Source organism: Acartia tonsa, chromosome 2, assembly GCF_053477335.1.
Source record: "Acartia tonsa isolate MP-2025a chromosome 2, ASM5347733v1, whole genome shotgun sequence".
Lineage (NCBI taxonomy): Eukaryota > Metazoa > Arthropoda > Copepoda > Calanoida > Acartiidae > Acartia > Acartia tonsa.
Genome location: NC_137261.1, coordinates 27,293,009 through 27,309,974, shown reverse-complemented (window position 1 = coordinate 27,309,974; position 16,966 = coordinate 27,293,009). Strand labels below are relative to the sequence as shown.

Sequence of the window (16,966 nt, the reverse complement as noted above, 5' to 3'; positions counted from 1 at the left end):
AGATTACAATTAGTGTTTGAAACGTTTCGACACTCAACTCAATGAACCAACCAATCAAAATGCATTAATGTTCCCAAAGTTGTTAAACCAACAAATAAGAAAACGTTATTATGAATCTTTTGGTCCTAATGTAATAAACAGCCGACTGTCCCCTTCCTACCTGTATTTTAAAAGTCTTACATGTTATGAAAGATGGACGTCTGAAATTATTGCGAAGATTCCCATGATATAAATTGTCTATTTGTTATTTAGGATACATCTCTCTTTTTAGTTCATTGATGAAACGTGATGATGTTTTCTTAAAAACATTTAAAATTATTAAAAATCATCTTGATATAATAAAACCATAGCTACTCTGAAATCATTTAGGTAGTATGTTTTTTTGATAGATTATTAAAATATTTACTTGTTCATGTTTAATTCTTGTATTTGTTAGAAAAAAAATTTAATACTTTTTGGGTAGTTTTTCAGTTGTTTGTTTATTATGGTAGGATAGGTTGGGTATATTGAGTACTTGAGAGCCCTGCAGGTATAGGCTCTATAAGATATTAGCATCACGTAGTTATTGAAACATGCATTACATTGTAATCAATTAAAAATACTGAATATATTTAAATATATCTTACAATGATATAATAATTGTTTTTCATAAAATTTCTCCTCTTCTGATAATCATTTTGGATGTTCTGTGCTGTTTTGGACTGTGTTGATGCTTGTTGTGAGCTAGACCAGTTTTCTGATGTGATAAAACTTGCTGCATCGCGTGTACAATAGTTCATAATATAAAAAGTTTTATTAGTTGTACTTTTGCTTGCAAGTCTATCTTAATATTTAAAGTAGTAAGGATTATATGTATCAAGCTTAAGATTTTGATATTAAGTTCTCTCTATCAGGAAAGCTATACAATGGTCCCCAAGATGGTTATAGGCTATTTGATTTTTAGAATTAAGTCTTGGGATGGTTTAAGGCTATTATTTGTCCTTTTATGCTTGGGACGTAGTCGCTAGTGTTACTAATCAAGTAACACACAAATATAATTCCAGTCCCAAATATGTTGCAGGCAATTACTGTAGCTTCGCCCCTATTCTCTTGGGCCTGTCCCAACCTCCAGAAATTAGCCTAAAACCGGTAGTACATTCTCTGAAAAGAAGTGCCCAATCGGACCATACGGTTAGCGAGATCTTAAACTTCATATGGGTGAAAGGACAGACAGACATCTGTACTTTGTATTATAGATAAATTGATCTTTGAAAACTTAACCTAACCTGTAATGAGTTTATGAGGTAAACTCAACAGACAGACAACCATGCAAACACAATTGTCATTCAAAGAAGGTGTATCAACTTTTTTGCTTTTTATTTAAGATAGCTAGCCGGTTCTTTTAGTAAGTAGTAGATGTAAAATTTTTCATAGAATTCAGATATGCAATCGGTTTTTTTGTAGACCTCTTATTTTTTAAGTAATTTAAGATTTTTAAAACAATAATTAAGTCGGTTTTAAGGTACTAAAACGCAACAAAATAAAAGAAGAAAATGGCCAGTATGAACAAAAATAGTAAGATCTTTAATTTGACACCTTACTTTTAAAATTCTGTTGAGTAATTATTGAAGAAATCAATTTTTTTAACCTCGGTTTAATCAAAACTTTGAAGTAAAATATAATCTCCCACAGGCATAAAAAATATGGGTTCATATATACCTTTAGAATCAGAAAAATATTACGCATCCATTGTAAGCAAAATTGAAAAAAGTAAAAAAATAAAAATAATAAAAACGGCCTAACGTATTATTTTTTACAGGTAACACTTAATTGTAACTATTAAACTAGCCAATCACAAGTCTCAAAAATTGACTAATCGGGAAGCTTAACCTCAAAACCTCAACCAATAGAATTGACAAAAAAAAAGGATAATGTTCATAGAATATATACAATAGATACTACAATGAAAATAGTGATACTTACATAACATGTAAAGAACAAAAAATTATGAACAAATATGCTTCAATCTGTTTATAAACTTCAAAACAATGCAGTTAAAAATGCTTTATTGTTTCTTGTGTTTAAAAAATATCTGTTACATTGTATGTATATTTATTTAGGTTTATTTCAAGTTTCAAGTTTTCAAGTTGTTCAACCCTTTAAAGCCGAAAATTATGATTCTTAAAATAACTTATATTTTTTATTATAGTTTTATAAAACTTTTTCAATTTAGCTTACAATGGATTCATAATATTTTTCTGATTCTAAAGTTATATATGAACCCATATTTTTTATGCCTGTGGAAGATTATATTTTACTTCAAAGTTTTGATTAAACCGAGGTTAAAAAAATTGATTTTTTCAATAATTACTCAACATAATTTTAAAAGTAAGGTGTCAAATTAAGATCTTACTATTTTTGTTCATACTGGCCATTTTCTTCTTTTATTTTGTTGCGTTTTAGTACCTTTAAACCGACTTAATTATTTTTTTTTAAACTTAAATTACTTAAAAAATAAGAGGTCTACAAAAAAAAACGATTGCATATCTGAATTCTATGAAAAATTTTACATCTACTACTTACTGAAAGAACCGGCTAGCTATCTTAAATAAAAAGCAAAAAAGTTGATACATCTTCTTTCCATAAATTTTGTCAATCAATTGACGAAATGGCCTTTTATTGACCAACATGTAAAGTAGATAAATAAATAAAGCTCCCCCTGTCCCCTAATCCCTTCTCTCACCTACCCTAAAACCGCATAAATCAAGCAAATAACTAAACATTGCCCACTTCTTTACCCCCCAACACAAGAATGTTAAAAGGGACACAGATGTGTAATCTGTGATAAAATTGTAGAACAAGGCTTGCGTGGTGTTGTTGTTGCATATATTGACAGAGATATAAAGGGATGAGACAATGAAAGATTGAAATGTTTGAACACTCACCTGAATGAACCAACCAATCAAAATTCACTAAAGTCCCCAAAGTTGTTAAGCCAACGAATATAAAAACGTAATAATACGCTTTGATATAACTTTATAAGGATTGGGATATATAACCAGTATATCTAATACTTACTTAATATTGCCAATTTCATGGCAGGTGTCTTACATAAATAAACTTTAAAAATAGAGGGTCATGGGGAGGAGATGGTCAGGGAAACTATCTAGACACTAAAAAAGGTTTCCTAAACATTACATTCCGTTTGGACCCTCATTTTCCGAGATCTTAAGCTACAGATTTAAAAGCTTACTACTTTATATTATAGGATATATTCTTTTATCTTTTGTTCCTTATGAGTACGCTTTTCCGGGACGCCTGTCCCATGTCCCTGATGATTACGCAAATTTCTGGAATATGAAAATGACGTGTTTGTTAAAATATTTGTCCAGATATTTAAGTGGTTTGGAATGGGGGGGGGGTGGACCAACAAACCCCACCCGACTATTAAAACGACCCCATGATATTATACACACCCCACCCGGATAAAAACAAATAACCACTAACTGACCCTCCTCACCCCCGGCTGCACCCCTTACAACCACCACCCAAAACACCCCCTTCCCCATAACGCAGCTAATATGACTAAACCTCCTTTTTTCTTCATGTAGGAGAATTGTGACCACTAAGGGACAAATTTTATCAAAAACAAAAAAATTCTTTGAAATCTCTCTACCATTAATTCTAAACTACCAAAAGCAGAAGTTTTACACCAAAGAACTTTTGAGTATATAGAAAAGTCAATAACATATAAGTTAGTAATAGTCATTCATCCATTTAAAAAGTACACATTGTTTTGTAATTTTTTTTAGGGTAGACGAACAGATCTATAGTACTCTAATAGTAGACGTTTTTTCTCTTCTTTTTTTGGTTTTTTTTCTTTAAATATGAATTCCGTGGCAATTATTTTAAGTTTTTTTACCGATGTATGTCCGTATCTGTGATTGTGACTAATTTGGCATGATATTCCAGATTGTAATGGACTTGAAGGATGGCGAGTACACCGCCACCGTCTACAGACTAATCAAGGTCAGAGGAACATTTTTCTGGTGAAACTATCCACACACACACACACACACACACAACCAGCTATGCCGTTGACATACCATACACACACACGCACATACGCAGATGGTTCTTTAAACATGCAAGTATTAATTTAGTTAAATTTATGTTAATAATTCTGAATGTACGATGCTTTTGAGATTTGATTAATACTCTGATAAGACATCAATCGATTTGTATTTTCTCCTAACCCTTTTTTGACGTCTTAAGTTTTTGAGGAGTCAAAATTTCTAAATTCAACAAATATCATTACAGATTTTTGTCAACATTACTTTTATAAAATCATTTTTAAGCATTGAACTAGGGGAAAATAAATCCATTCTCCAATAAACATATCCCTGAAACATGATTGACCATTACAATACATAAATTGACGCAAATGTATGCACATACCTACACACTCCATATAGTTATACATAGTATTATATACACATACGCTTGCCAGTGCGTCGATATAAGGCATATATGTGTGGCTTTAAAAGGGAAAGGGGCATGCAAGGGATGGAGTTATACCATTATGACGGGGGAAAGCATAAAATATAAGAAATTGAGGGGAAGGGGGGTGGGAGAGCGTCCAAACGGACGAACATAACACGATTGGTCAATAATTACTAGGCCCCAGCTATACTATACTAGGGAGAGAGAGAGAGAAGAGAGAGAGAGAGAGAGAGAGAGAGAGAGAGAGAGAGAGAGAGAGAGAGAGAGAGAGATAAAACTTAAGGGCAAACATTTAGATATTTTTATAATTTCATTTTTATTTCTTCTCGCTGGTCAAAATGCATAATTAGTTCATTATCTATGTGTGTGCTAAAATATGCAGATTTTAGACAATTATAATTTGTGGTAAAATTAAATAATTGTAAAAATCTTAACCTTAAAACAAGCTAAAACAAATTACATTTTGCTTACAAATATTTTAGTTGTTATAAAGTATAAATATAAAAATAAAAACTTTTTAAGGTGTCATTTAAAGCGAGAAACAGCCGTAAAGTTTGAAAAAGCTTTATCTCAAAAAAAAATATTTTGAATACCAGACATAAAGTAGTTAAACTTGGACCAAATATTTATCTATTAATTTGAACTGGCATTTTTGCAGGTATCCAAAGGTATAAGACAATGGCCGATAAAATGATGTACTGTACATCCCCAGTCATGATACATAAAATTACCCCTTCTGTAGATTAAAAATTTTGGTTAAAACATTTGAAACCTCAATTTAATGAATCTAACAAAGAAAATTCACTAAAGTTCCCAAAGTTCTTAACGAATAAGAAAAAGTTATTATAAAACTTTTGGGACTTGTGCAATAAACAGCCCAATGTCCCTTCTAACTCTGAAAAAAACAGACATTAATATTTAGTAAAGCTTTATCTTAATATAAAATATTTGGAATACCAAACAGAAAGTAGTCGAACTTGTACCAAATTTTTATCTTTTAATTTGGCATTTTTGGGATCGCAGCTACTCTGTTGCCAGTTTAATTAGCGTGTGTGTGTGTGTGTGTGTGTGTGTCCACGTGCATGCATAGCGCTAATTAACACTTGTTAATATTGTGGGAAAATAAGGCGTTGCAGTCCGCTGATTTCAATCAAACTTAATTCCCAAAACTTGGAATATGTTTTCTGTAAAATTGATTCAAGATTGATAAAGCAGCATAATTTTGTTAGAATTACACCTATATTAATTTTTAAAACGTAAAGTTTTGCTGCCATGGGTATTCTATTTAAGCCTTAATAAAAAATGCAATTTCTTAATTATATAGGATAAGGTTACGTAAAAATATATGAAAGATAGTCTTACTAACCTAACCTAACAAATCAATCTAAAAGCATTTAGTAATAACATAATGTCAGATCTTTGAAGTAAGTTCTAATGCCCTAACATCCAGGCTATGGGCGAAAACCAATTCTTTCATGGCAATATCTATATCTGGAAGTTCTAAATGTTTGAGCCAAGGCATTCTTCTAACTCTATCATAGCAGCAATACCTTTTAACGTCTTTAGTTATGTTGCTTTAAGTCGAGATTTAATAATGTATCTAAAAAACACTTAAAAGGACCTTTAAATCTTGTCTTGTCGTTTAATTTGATTATTTTGAATACTTATTCCCCCACCCCACCCCTCAATTGACTAAAGTGTAATACACCTTATAAAGAACACAAACAATCCATGTTTAATGGCCCGCGACGATCACCTACAACTCTATCAAATGGTCAACTTGTTAATTATTTCTTAAAAATATTCATGTTTTCATTTTTAATTGATTTTTGGGGGGGATTTTTGATCGCTAAACACAGCTCTCAGATACGTATTGAAATTATATATATATTTAAAAGTAGCAGAATGTCTTCTGTCTGTGGCGAAGAATATTGGTAACCACCGAACCGATTTGGTTCTCTTTTACAGTGAAACTTCTTATATGCCGAGAAAGTTTTTAAGCTCCTTTGGGTGAAGTTCTCCTACTTCCCAAGAGAAATAACTTTTGGCCATAAGTGTGTATGGGATTTTCTGTCAACACACATCTTAAGATTTAAACTTGGAAAAACTTACCCTCCCCCTTTTCACCTCCTCAAAAAAACCTCTGGAAAACCCCTGTGCACACCAATGCTATTAGCAATAATGTCAACCATGAGCACTTTTCAAAAATTATAGTTGACAAACCATCGAACATATATCGACAAATCACAAAATGACTCTATTAATCATTGCATATAAAAAGAATTTCCAATACATCCCACTTCCTAATATGACCTAAATAATAATTTTATCTTTGATTTATGTTTAATCATGTTTTAATAATTGCTTTAAAGCCAATTAAAAAATGCCTTTCAGTTCATAAGAAAAAATGCATTCGATTAATCCACGATAAAAAAAGTCAATTATGAGAAATTTAAAATCTAGCATATTATCATAATTAATTGGCCTGTGTTGTGCCGTGGTATTTGTGGATGTTGTCATCCTTGTATCTTAAAAATGTTTGTTTGAATGAATGTTGCTTACCTTGACAAAATATAAAGGACTGTACACACACATATGTATAAGAGGAGGGAAGGAAGTAGGGGGGGGGGGTAGGGATGGGGCAGCTTTTAGTCTGGATGTGGGGACAGGGATGGATGGTTAGTATAGGAGGGGAGGTTGGTGTTGGGGGGGTGGAAGAAAATGTTGGAAACAATGAATTGCGGGTTCCTTGTAACATAACTCATTTCAAGCATACAGTAACTTCTTACATCAGAACATACTTTGTAAAACATTTATATATTAATGTACATATTACATTTTATTACATGCAAACTTATAAATTTGACCTTTGCTTTTAAAACAACTGAAAATAAACTTATAAGGAAATAACATGTTAAAGAGTAAGAAATTTTAAAATTATAACGACAAAAATTTGATTTACATCCCTGCATTGATGATGATGAAACCAACGCTTTCATAAATTGTATTGGTTTAAAAGATTATACACTGCTTGCTTGAAGAATAAAACTAATAAGCTGAACAGTATTTTTTTTCTTTTTTAAAAACAACTTTCAATATTATACAAAAAGAAATACAGATTATCTAACAGCAATAACCTTACTTTAAAACCTTTTTTTAAATTCAAGAGGAGGATTTAAATCTGATAAATTAGTTACAATGCTATCAGAATTAACATAGAAATTTACTTATGAATTAAATTGTTCCTTGAGATAATTGGAATTAAGTTATCTAACAAATGAAATTTGTTATTATGCAGGGATCTAAAGGGATAAGATAATAGCCGATAAATAAATGTTCATACCCAATTATGCTTCACAAAATTACCCCTTCTGTAGATTACAATAAGGAGTTGAAACGTTTGGACACTCAATAATAAACCAATTAATCAAAATTGAACAAAAGTCACCAAAGTTGTTAAGCCAACCAATAGGAAAACTTTAAGGCAAACTTTGGGGACTAGTGTAATAAACTGCCCAATGTCCCCTCCCTCCCTGGTTAATATGTCATGTGTTGACATTATTTCATTGATTTTATATTAGATACAATTTTCATTTAAATTTAATCAAGATTAAATTATTATTATATTATTGATAAGAAACAGTGACTGATATGCAGCAATTTTAATCATTTTGATGCAAATCATCTATTTTATTAATAACTATCAGCTAGCATGTAGGGTCTTTAAATTCGAATGGATAGATATAGGAGATGAAATAGCATAAAACCATCCCTCTACTTAAACATAATAAATAAAATCCCAAGACCCATATGAAGCTTACCCAAAATAGAGAAGCCAAAGCTAGAGAAAAACATAATATTACTTTGTATTATAGGTTAACTTTTTTGAGGGGGATAAGGAATAGCAGTGATCTTAAGGGTTATAGATTCTCCATGATGATAAACAAAAGAAAAATAACCCCTTTTATGGCTTAGAATTATTGGTCAAAACTTTTGGACACTGCTGGTTTTAACCAGCCAATAAAGATTTTATAACCTAACGAACTTGATAAAACTTTGGGTACTAGTATAATTTATAACTCACCCAATTACCTTTTCTCTCTAGGTTAGAAGTGCCTAATAGTTTAGAGAACCATGGAAAACATTTAGCAATTACAACTGTTTTGAATCAAGCAATATTTGTTTTTTCCAAGTAATAAGTATTATGTACATATCTAGTTCCCATTAATTATAGAAAAAGGATGACAACATCCATAAAAGCGAAGGACGTACTTACATCTTTAAAACTTGATTATAGATATTCTTCATTTATAACATTGTACCTTGTTGTCATAGGATCATTATCCAAATATCAAACTAATAGGATAATTATATCACTTAAATTTTTTTGTTAAATCGTACCTAACTTTTATAGGACTCAACAAACAAAGTTTGAAATCGATAGGACCCATCCTAATTATAGAAAAGCTTCACCTTAAAAAACATAAATATATCACACATCCCAATATAATTAAAACCAGCATTATTCAAATGTATATACTTTATATCTGACTTACTTAAGCAAGCAGCCATAAGTAAATAGAAAAGAAGATGATATTTTCTTAGCTCAATTACCTAAACATTTATCAATGTTTTTTATTGGGAAAATATTTATTTATCAGCCATTGTCATACCCCTGGAGCCATGAGCGCCAGTAAGCATTTGATATTTGTTATTATTGCCTAACCTTATATGTTATAGTGTGAGCAAAGAAGTTTAAAATAATTGGTCAGCTATTAGACCGATTTTAAAGACATAAAACTCCCCTTAAAACACAGTAAGTTTTCAATCAAATTATGTTATACTAATACTAATGTGATTATGGTGTAATTTCAAGTGTTTGGAAGCCAGCTATTGTATTTATTTACCATGAAACTTGGCGACTTTAACTCACCTCACGCTATTACAAATGTTTCCCAAAAGCAGCTAAATGTCACGATATTTTAGCTCAAGTGTGCAAGTTAAGCATTAACTTGCCTTAGCTGCCAGACAGATGTATGTCGGATGCGAGCATTATATCCATATTTAGCTGCTTTGTCAGGCATGTCTCTTAAAGAATTCCTAAAGGGTATCTTTTTTAAAACCAATCGCTTCACTATTTTCAATATAAACCCTACAGATTTGAACTTTGAATCTACTCACCTCACCAAAGCACTAGAGCTCGAGACCTAGCCCTTGTGAGAAATACTACTTTGTAAACATGATTACAATTAATTTGCAAAAGTATAAATTATCTAAAGTTTTGCTATTAGGCCATGTGAACCTTTACTAATGTTGCGGGCACACCAATATCACACAACATATTTTCTTCCAATTTTCTCATTTGGAAATGGGATCAATATGTTGGTTTAACTAAAAGTATAAACAAGTAAATTAAAGGCAATTTCTATAAATAATACAATTGAATGACACTGGTTTAAGTGGCTTTGATTTTGTAATATGTGCACATTCAATTGTTATGACATTTGATAATTATCATCATACAACAGCACAGATGTTGATTGATTGGAGAATTTTAAGTTATTCAATGTAAATGAATGAAACAGATTGATAAAATATGTAGATTTAAAGAAATTGACATCGCCTCTTAAAGGGCGTTTCGTCATATTTTCACAGTAATTTTTGATATGTTATTTTAGACATAATTTTTTTTTGCAAAACTGGCTAAATACAGTACACAGTAAAAGGAAATACTTTCATTTCTATGGGTTTATTGTACCTAACTTTTTAAAGAATCATCATGCAAAGTTAAAGTTTATAGAATAATCCTAAAGTGTTCGAATAAACGAAAAGAAACTGTTTCGGACAGATAGACGCACGGGCCGACCCTAATGTTTAAAAAAAATTAAAAATGTATATTTGTAAAAAGATTTATCTTATTTCCTTTTTATTAAGACTTCAAAAGTTTATAAATTCAAAGTAAATATAGTTCTTAAATTCGAAAAAGTGTATTTTTTAGTTGATGCTTTTTCTACTTTTTATGTGATGTTAAATAAATTTAGCTCAATATTTTTAAAGATACTAGCGGCTTGTTTTGGGGGGGGGTTGGGGGTGTCCCACCCCCAAAGAAAATAGCCTAAAACCACCACAGGACCAGGTATATTCCCTGAAGAGTATAATCCGATCGGTTCAGTGGTTACCGAGATCTTAAGCTTCAGACGATCGGACGGACGGACGGACAGATGGAGGGACAGACGGACGGACGGACAGACGGACGGACGGACAGACATCAAGCTACTTTGTATTATAGATACCTAAATATGAAAAGGGAAAAAATGGATAAATATGATAGGTTTAGTGATGAATAATGAATACGGACTTGTAAAATTACTTTCTCAAAAATATTTCACACACATTAGATAGACAGACATCATACCACTTCTATATTAATAATACCAGCAGCTGTGCCTCTAGCATCTACGAGCTCCGTATTTAAAGAAAAAGGGATTGGTAGAAATATAGTCTAATTCCATTTTCCATCCAATTAAGGACCCATATCAAACTCTCTTTAAATGGACGACAAAATCGGTAAGTCGAGGTATTACAAAATAAAAACCATACTTCTTCATATAAAAGGATATCGTTACTAAAATTTTCATAACAAATCTAAGACTGCAATTTTAAAATGCAATTGCATTTTACAAATCATAAATTAACCTACAAGGTCTGTACACATATTTAAACTTCAATATTCAAAAACTTATAAAGGACAAACTTTTATACATACATGACCGGTTCGTTGTCCATTCAACTGTCCGGCCAACCTTGCCTCTATATCCATAACTAGCGGCTACGCCCTTTAGAGGCTTTAAGGCTACCCTGTTAAGGAGAACCCGATCGGTTCAGCAGTTAGCGAGATCCTTTGGTATAGACAAACAGACAAACAAACAAATATCCTGTTATTGTAAGGATTTTTGTATATCGTGATTTCTAATCTAATCTAATGATTCCTGTTACTCTAAGGTATAATTTGGAAAGCGAAGCAGTTCTATAATAATTAGGAGAAGGTCCCTTTGCCCATTCATGTTGTTTTCTACCTATTTTTTTATATGTAAAATAATTTGAAGTTGTTCTAATAATTATAGTAAAAAAATTGGATTGTTTAGCTTCGTCCATATTGATGTTCTTATTCTTGTTTCATAAGGTCATATATTCTATTCATGGTTAGAATAAACAACTTTTTTGTTTAAATTCTTTGGAAACTTAAAAAACTACATTTCATGCGAAATCTATTGATTTAAATAAATAGAAAAGCTTTGTTTACAAGTAAATCTTTTATAAAGTTGGATCCTGAAGTCTGTATATAATTATTTTGCTAGTATTGCTTCGAAACAGGTTAATATCTGCTAGATTAGAACCGGTTCTAACCGCCCCCTTCGGGGATAACAAAACTAGAATATTTATTTCTTTCATCGTAATATAAACGGCTTTCCACGGATATAGAGTGTACAATTATAAGATTAAAAGCAGTTTTTTAGCCCCGAGATGCCGAATGCACGGGCTAAATAACTGGTTTTAATCTTATGATTGTACATTTCTATATTCGTAGAAAACTGGATATAATACGATGCTAGACATAGTTTTTTTCGTATGGATGAGAACCGGTTCCTATCCACCGGCTTCGAATGAATACGTGAAAATATCCTACTATCCGCGAAAATACGATGCGATAAATAACTATTTGCATATTTATACATTTTACTTGTTAAAATCTTCTTTCTGTTTCAAGTTTAAAGAAGATTAAACTTTTTAATAATCGTCAGATTATCTATTATTAATCAGGATATTATAATATATAAGTAGCGATTACCAAAATTTGAAAATTAAAATAAGTATGTGCAATGTTTTAGAGTAAATAATCGTTTTCAAGGGAAATTATCGTGACAATATATCAAATATTGGTGACTATCCATATGGACAATATATTGATCATAGTATATTTCATATAGCAGCCGAGTAAACCTTATGCTCCCATATTAATACGGACGAACTAGAAAATTGTTAGTTACAGAGTAGCTACGCAACTAAAACAACACAAAAATATGCCAGGGAGGGAGGGGACATTAAGCTGTTTATTACAATAGTCCCCAAAGTTTTTTATATACGTTTTTCTATTCGTTGGCTATACAACTAAGGGGACTTTAATAAATTTTGATTTGTTGGTTGATTAAGTTGAGTGTCCAAACGTTGCAACCACTAATTGAAATCTTTAGAAGGAGTGAATTTGAGTGTCATCATTGGAGATAAACATCAATTTATCGGCCATTGTCTTATCTGTTTAGATCCCTCATAAAATGTACTTTTATACCACCATGGATTCGATCATCCTGGTTGTTTCTAATTGATTTCCAATGAATGAGCTATTCTAACATTAAAGGTCATTTAACGATTTACTAACATTATTTTTATTTACTTACACAACCATACAGTATGATCCAAGAACATTATTAACTGAAAATAACAAAATAGTATGACCCAGTAGATTTACTATTATTGTTATTATTTACATACACAGCAAAGCTATACAGTATGATTCAATTTATATACATTATTTAATTACAACATCTAAACTAGATATACAGTTTTATCAAAAAAAAATATTTTATTTACTAACACAACTAAACTGTAAATACAGTATGATCCAATATATTTACTAACATTATTTTCTTACTTACAAAAACCAAACTACAATATGATCCAAATATTGACAATAATTATATCATTTACTTACACAACCAATCTATACAGTATAATCCATTATATTTACTTACTCATAACAAACAAACTACAGTATGATCCCAAAAAATTGCCAAAATTATTTTATTCTCTCACACAATTAAAAAGTACATACAGTAAGATCCAATAGATTTACCATTTACCATATTCCTTTTCATATAGCAACCAATTAACAGTATGATCCTAACAATATGCAGCTTTTTATATAAAAAATGACGTAATATGAGCCTACTATAGGTAATTTAGTTTTTGTATTGGCATAACATTAATCATTTGTATTGTATGACGTATTTTATATGCTGTATTTATTTGTTAATTTTGATTATGAGAACTTGGCCTTAATCATAAAAATTTTCTTTATATTTGACCACACTGTATTTATTTGATAATTTTTCAAGTACAAAAATTTCAGGGATAAGAAAAATCTATGTACATCTTCAATGATTATACACAAAATGACTCATTCTGTAGCCTAAAATTAGTGGTTGAAACGTTTGAACACTAAACCAACCAACCAAAATTTACTGAAGTCCCCAAAGTTGTTTGGCCAACGAATAAAAACATTATTATAAAACTTTGGGGACTAATTTAATAAACAGCCCATTGCCCCCCCCCCTCTCTCACTGCAAAAATGAGATAAATTTAACCACACTGTATTTATTTTTAAAGTTTGATTATGAGGAACAAATTTTCCGTTTCACTGGCTATCAATACAATATATCAACACCAGAACAGTTTACTCAAATTTAAACTATTGGGACAGCGGAAAGTGTTATGTGTGACGTCATAAAAATACGTCTTAAAAGGTAGAGTAAGAGGAGAAGTGGATAGGAAACCGATAACAATGATATAAATAATACACACATTTTTATGACGTCGCGCATGACAGTTTCCGTTGTCCCATACTAATCCTAAAACCAATTTCTTTGGACGTACAATATGTATAAGACTTTGATTCAGGCTCCAAGGATTAATTAAGTATAAAAACTGAGCAAAATAAGATTAATACACAATATATAAAAAATTTAAGGAGTCTTGTTTATTTTTATTTTTATTGATTAAAGTTTTTTGTATAATTATTTGTAGGTCATTATATATTTAAATTGACCAATAGTGGGCCAGTATGACGTCATTTTTATAGGCACTATGAAAAGCTTTGAAAACCAGAGAAGTCAAGCTACCATATCCCAATACTAAACACTTATCAAACCCTATCAAGCAAAATAACTTTATGTATATTTTAGTAATAATAGTTTAGATAATCCTTAACTCGTGTGTGTTTAAGTGCTCCCTAATTGATTAAATCACATATCACCACGGATATTTGGATTTCAAATAAAGTTTGTTTAACTGATACATGCTGTTTTTAAAATATTTTTTTTTCAATTTTAAAAATTTTTATTCTCAACTTATCACGGTTAGGCCCTCAGATGTCAAAACTTTATTTTAGTGTTTGGCCAAAATGACTTAGCAATTGTATCTGTAAGTACGTCTAATAACACCCTTTGCTATTTTTAAAATCCTAGAAAATTTTTTTTTGCAAGAAAATTGCATAAATTCGCAACCTTTTTTAGAACCACTACATAACTCGAGTTTTAAAACTTTTTATATAAAATCCTTTTTACAAAAAATATCAATAATTACTTAAAATTAAACCTGAAAGAAAAAAAATCTCATTACACGTGTTAATTTGCATGTTTTAGGTCTTTTTTTGAGGAAAGTATAACTTCCACATTTTTGACAATAATTATATTTTTTAACATTTCAAAGTAAAATATAATAAAACTTAAACGATTTTTCTTGAATTATCAGTTGAAAATTTCATCAAACATGCAATTTAAGTGATGAAAATTTAATAAAATCATTTTTTGAATGTTTAGAATTACCAATTTTCTACATTTAAAACAAAATGTTAACAAAATTTAAAAACATTCTAATATATAACTTTAAAAATCAATAACATTTTATAAAATGATGTTTTAAAAAATAAATCATTAAAAGGTATTAAAATGCATTTTAAGTTGCTTAAAATTAAAACGAGAATATCTTTTTACACTTTATTCTTTGTAATAGAGATTAATCGTCATTTGCTGAAAATGAAACATTTAATAAACTAATTGAATCTTTTTGTGACCATATTTAAAATTTTTAATTTTTACACTAAGGTGTTTTTTAATAAAAATCTTTGTTAATTTCTGTTTTACGACAAAAAAAGAAAGGGACTTTTTTACAATTTCTAGGTTATCTTATGCAATTTAAACTATATAATATGAAATAAATTTTAGTTGTCTTTCTTTTGAGCCACAAAACACTGTAAAATGTAACATATATGCAAAAATAACAATTTTTTTAATGAATATTATAATATCCTTATATGACATTGCGTCAGAGCTTATTCTTTAGATCATATGTTCATGAAAAGTAGCCATAACTTGGAGGGTTGCGCTATTTATTAGAATATTAAATAAACTTGAATGGTAAAAATATTAGCATAACCTTTGTCAATTCAAATGCTTTAGGTATATGATTCGGAAAGTTAGTTAAAAAAGAGAGAACTTGCTGTGTATACTGTTGAAAGACTTTCAAAAATGCGAATTACAAAGCAATCCTAAAAGATCGGGCCGTAGGCGAGTCTTAGTTGATTGGGGGGTATGGGGGTTTTCTGATAGCAAATATTGCGTTATTGGTATACAAGGTAAAAACAACATTTTAAAGAAATTCTTTAAATAAAACCCAACGTGTATTGACAGTACAAACATCTTAATGCTAGCAGACATATGTTTATCAACATTTGCAGAAAGCTATTTCCACAAGAAAAATTATTCAGGTTTCTACTTCACAATTTTAAATATTTCTTTTTGATAAAATGTTTGACATATATCGTATAATCATTTACCAAAAAAAATATTTTGATAATTTAGATTTCAGAGAAGATTAATCCTTTCAAAAAACTAAGACGACATTTTACATCTTCTGTCATGACATTTTAGAAAAAATATAAAAAACCAAAATTTAGTATGAAAACTATTTTCATCGATTTTTCTGAAGGTATTATCGTATTCTGTGGCTTTGTTATTATCATTTACTTATATCGAAAGTGCCAAACATTGTACCCTAACTTATTCATTTAATAAAAAACCAGCCGTGTTATGGAGGTTGTCATCCTTGTTTATTTCATATTTTTATGAATGTATTTTTTAAATTCAAAGACTTGCCTTATTTACTTTCCCCATCATCCCCTCATGACACAGAATAAATAAAAACCTTCCCAGACCAGGGAGGGAGGGGACATTGGGCTGTTCATTACAATAGTCCATAAATTTTTATAATAACGTTTTCATATTCGTTGGCTTAACAACTTTGGGGACTTTTATTAAAATTTGTTTGATAGGTTCAACATTTGAGTGTCCGAACATTTCAACAACCAAGTGTGATCTACAGAAGGGGTAATTTTGTGTATTTTCATTGGGGATGTACATTAATTTATCGGTCATTGTCTAATCCCTTTAGATCCCTGTTCCCAGACAGAACAGTACAAAAATACACACCCGGCGATTTTAGTTTATTTGATCCAAATAAACCAGAAACTTTATCTTAAGATTTATCAATAATTCCATGGATAAAGATACGAGAAATCTCAAAGTCTTTAGATAAGAGACTGATTTATATGTTGCATCTAAATCCAAAAATCGAAATTATCGAATTAAAT

At 30.3% G+C, this 16,966-nt stretch overlaps 1 protein-coding gene across 1 annotated transcript in view; it reads left to right on the top strand.

Annotated features, from left to right (window-relative positions):
• The first annotated feature begins 3,954 nt into the window (after positions 1–3,954).
• Positions 3,955–16,966, top strand: part of Ttc30 (tetratricopeptide repeat domain 30) — a 39,473-nt gene continuing 26,461 nt past the window's right edge. The window contains exon 1 of the mRNA XM_080150259.1: positions 3,955–4,008. Coding sequence (XP_080006385.1) covers positions 3,958–4,008 — 51 coding nt within the window. The 5' untranslated portion in view covers positions 3,955–3,957. The remainder of the gene's footprint in view (positions 4,009–16,966) is intronic.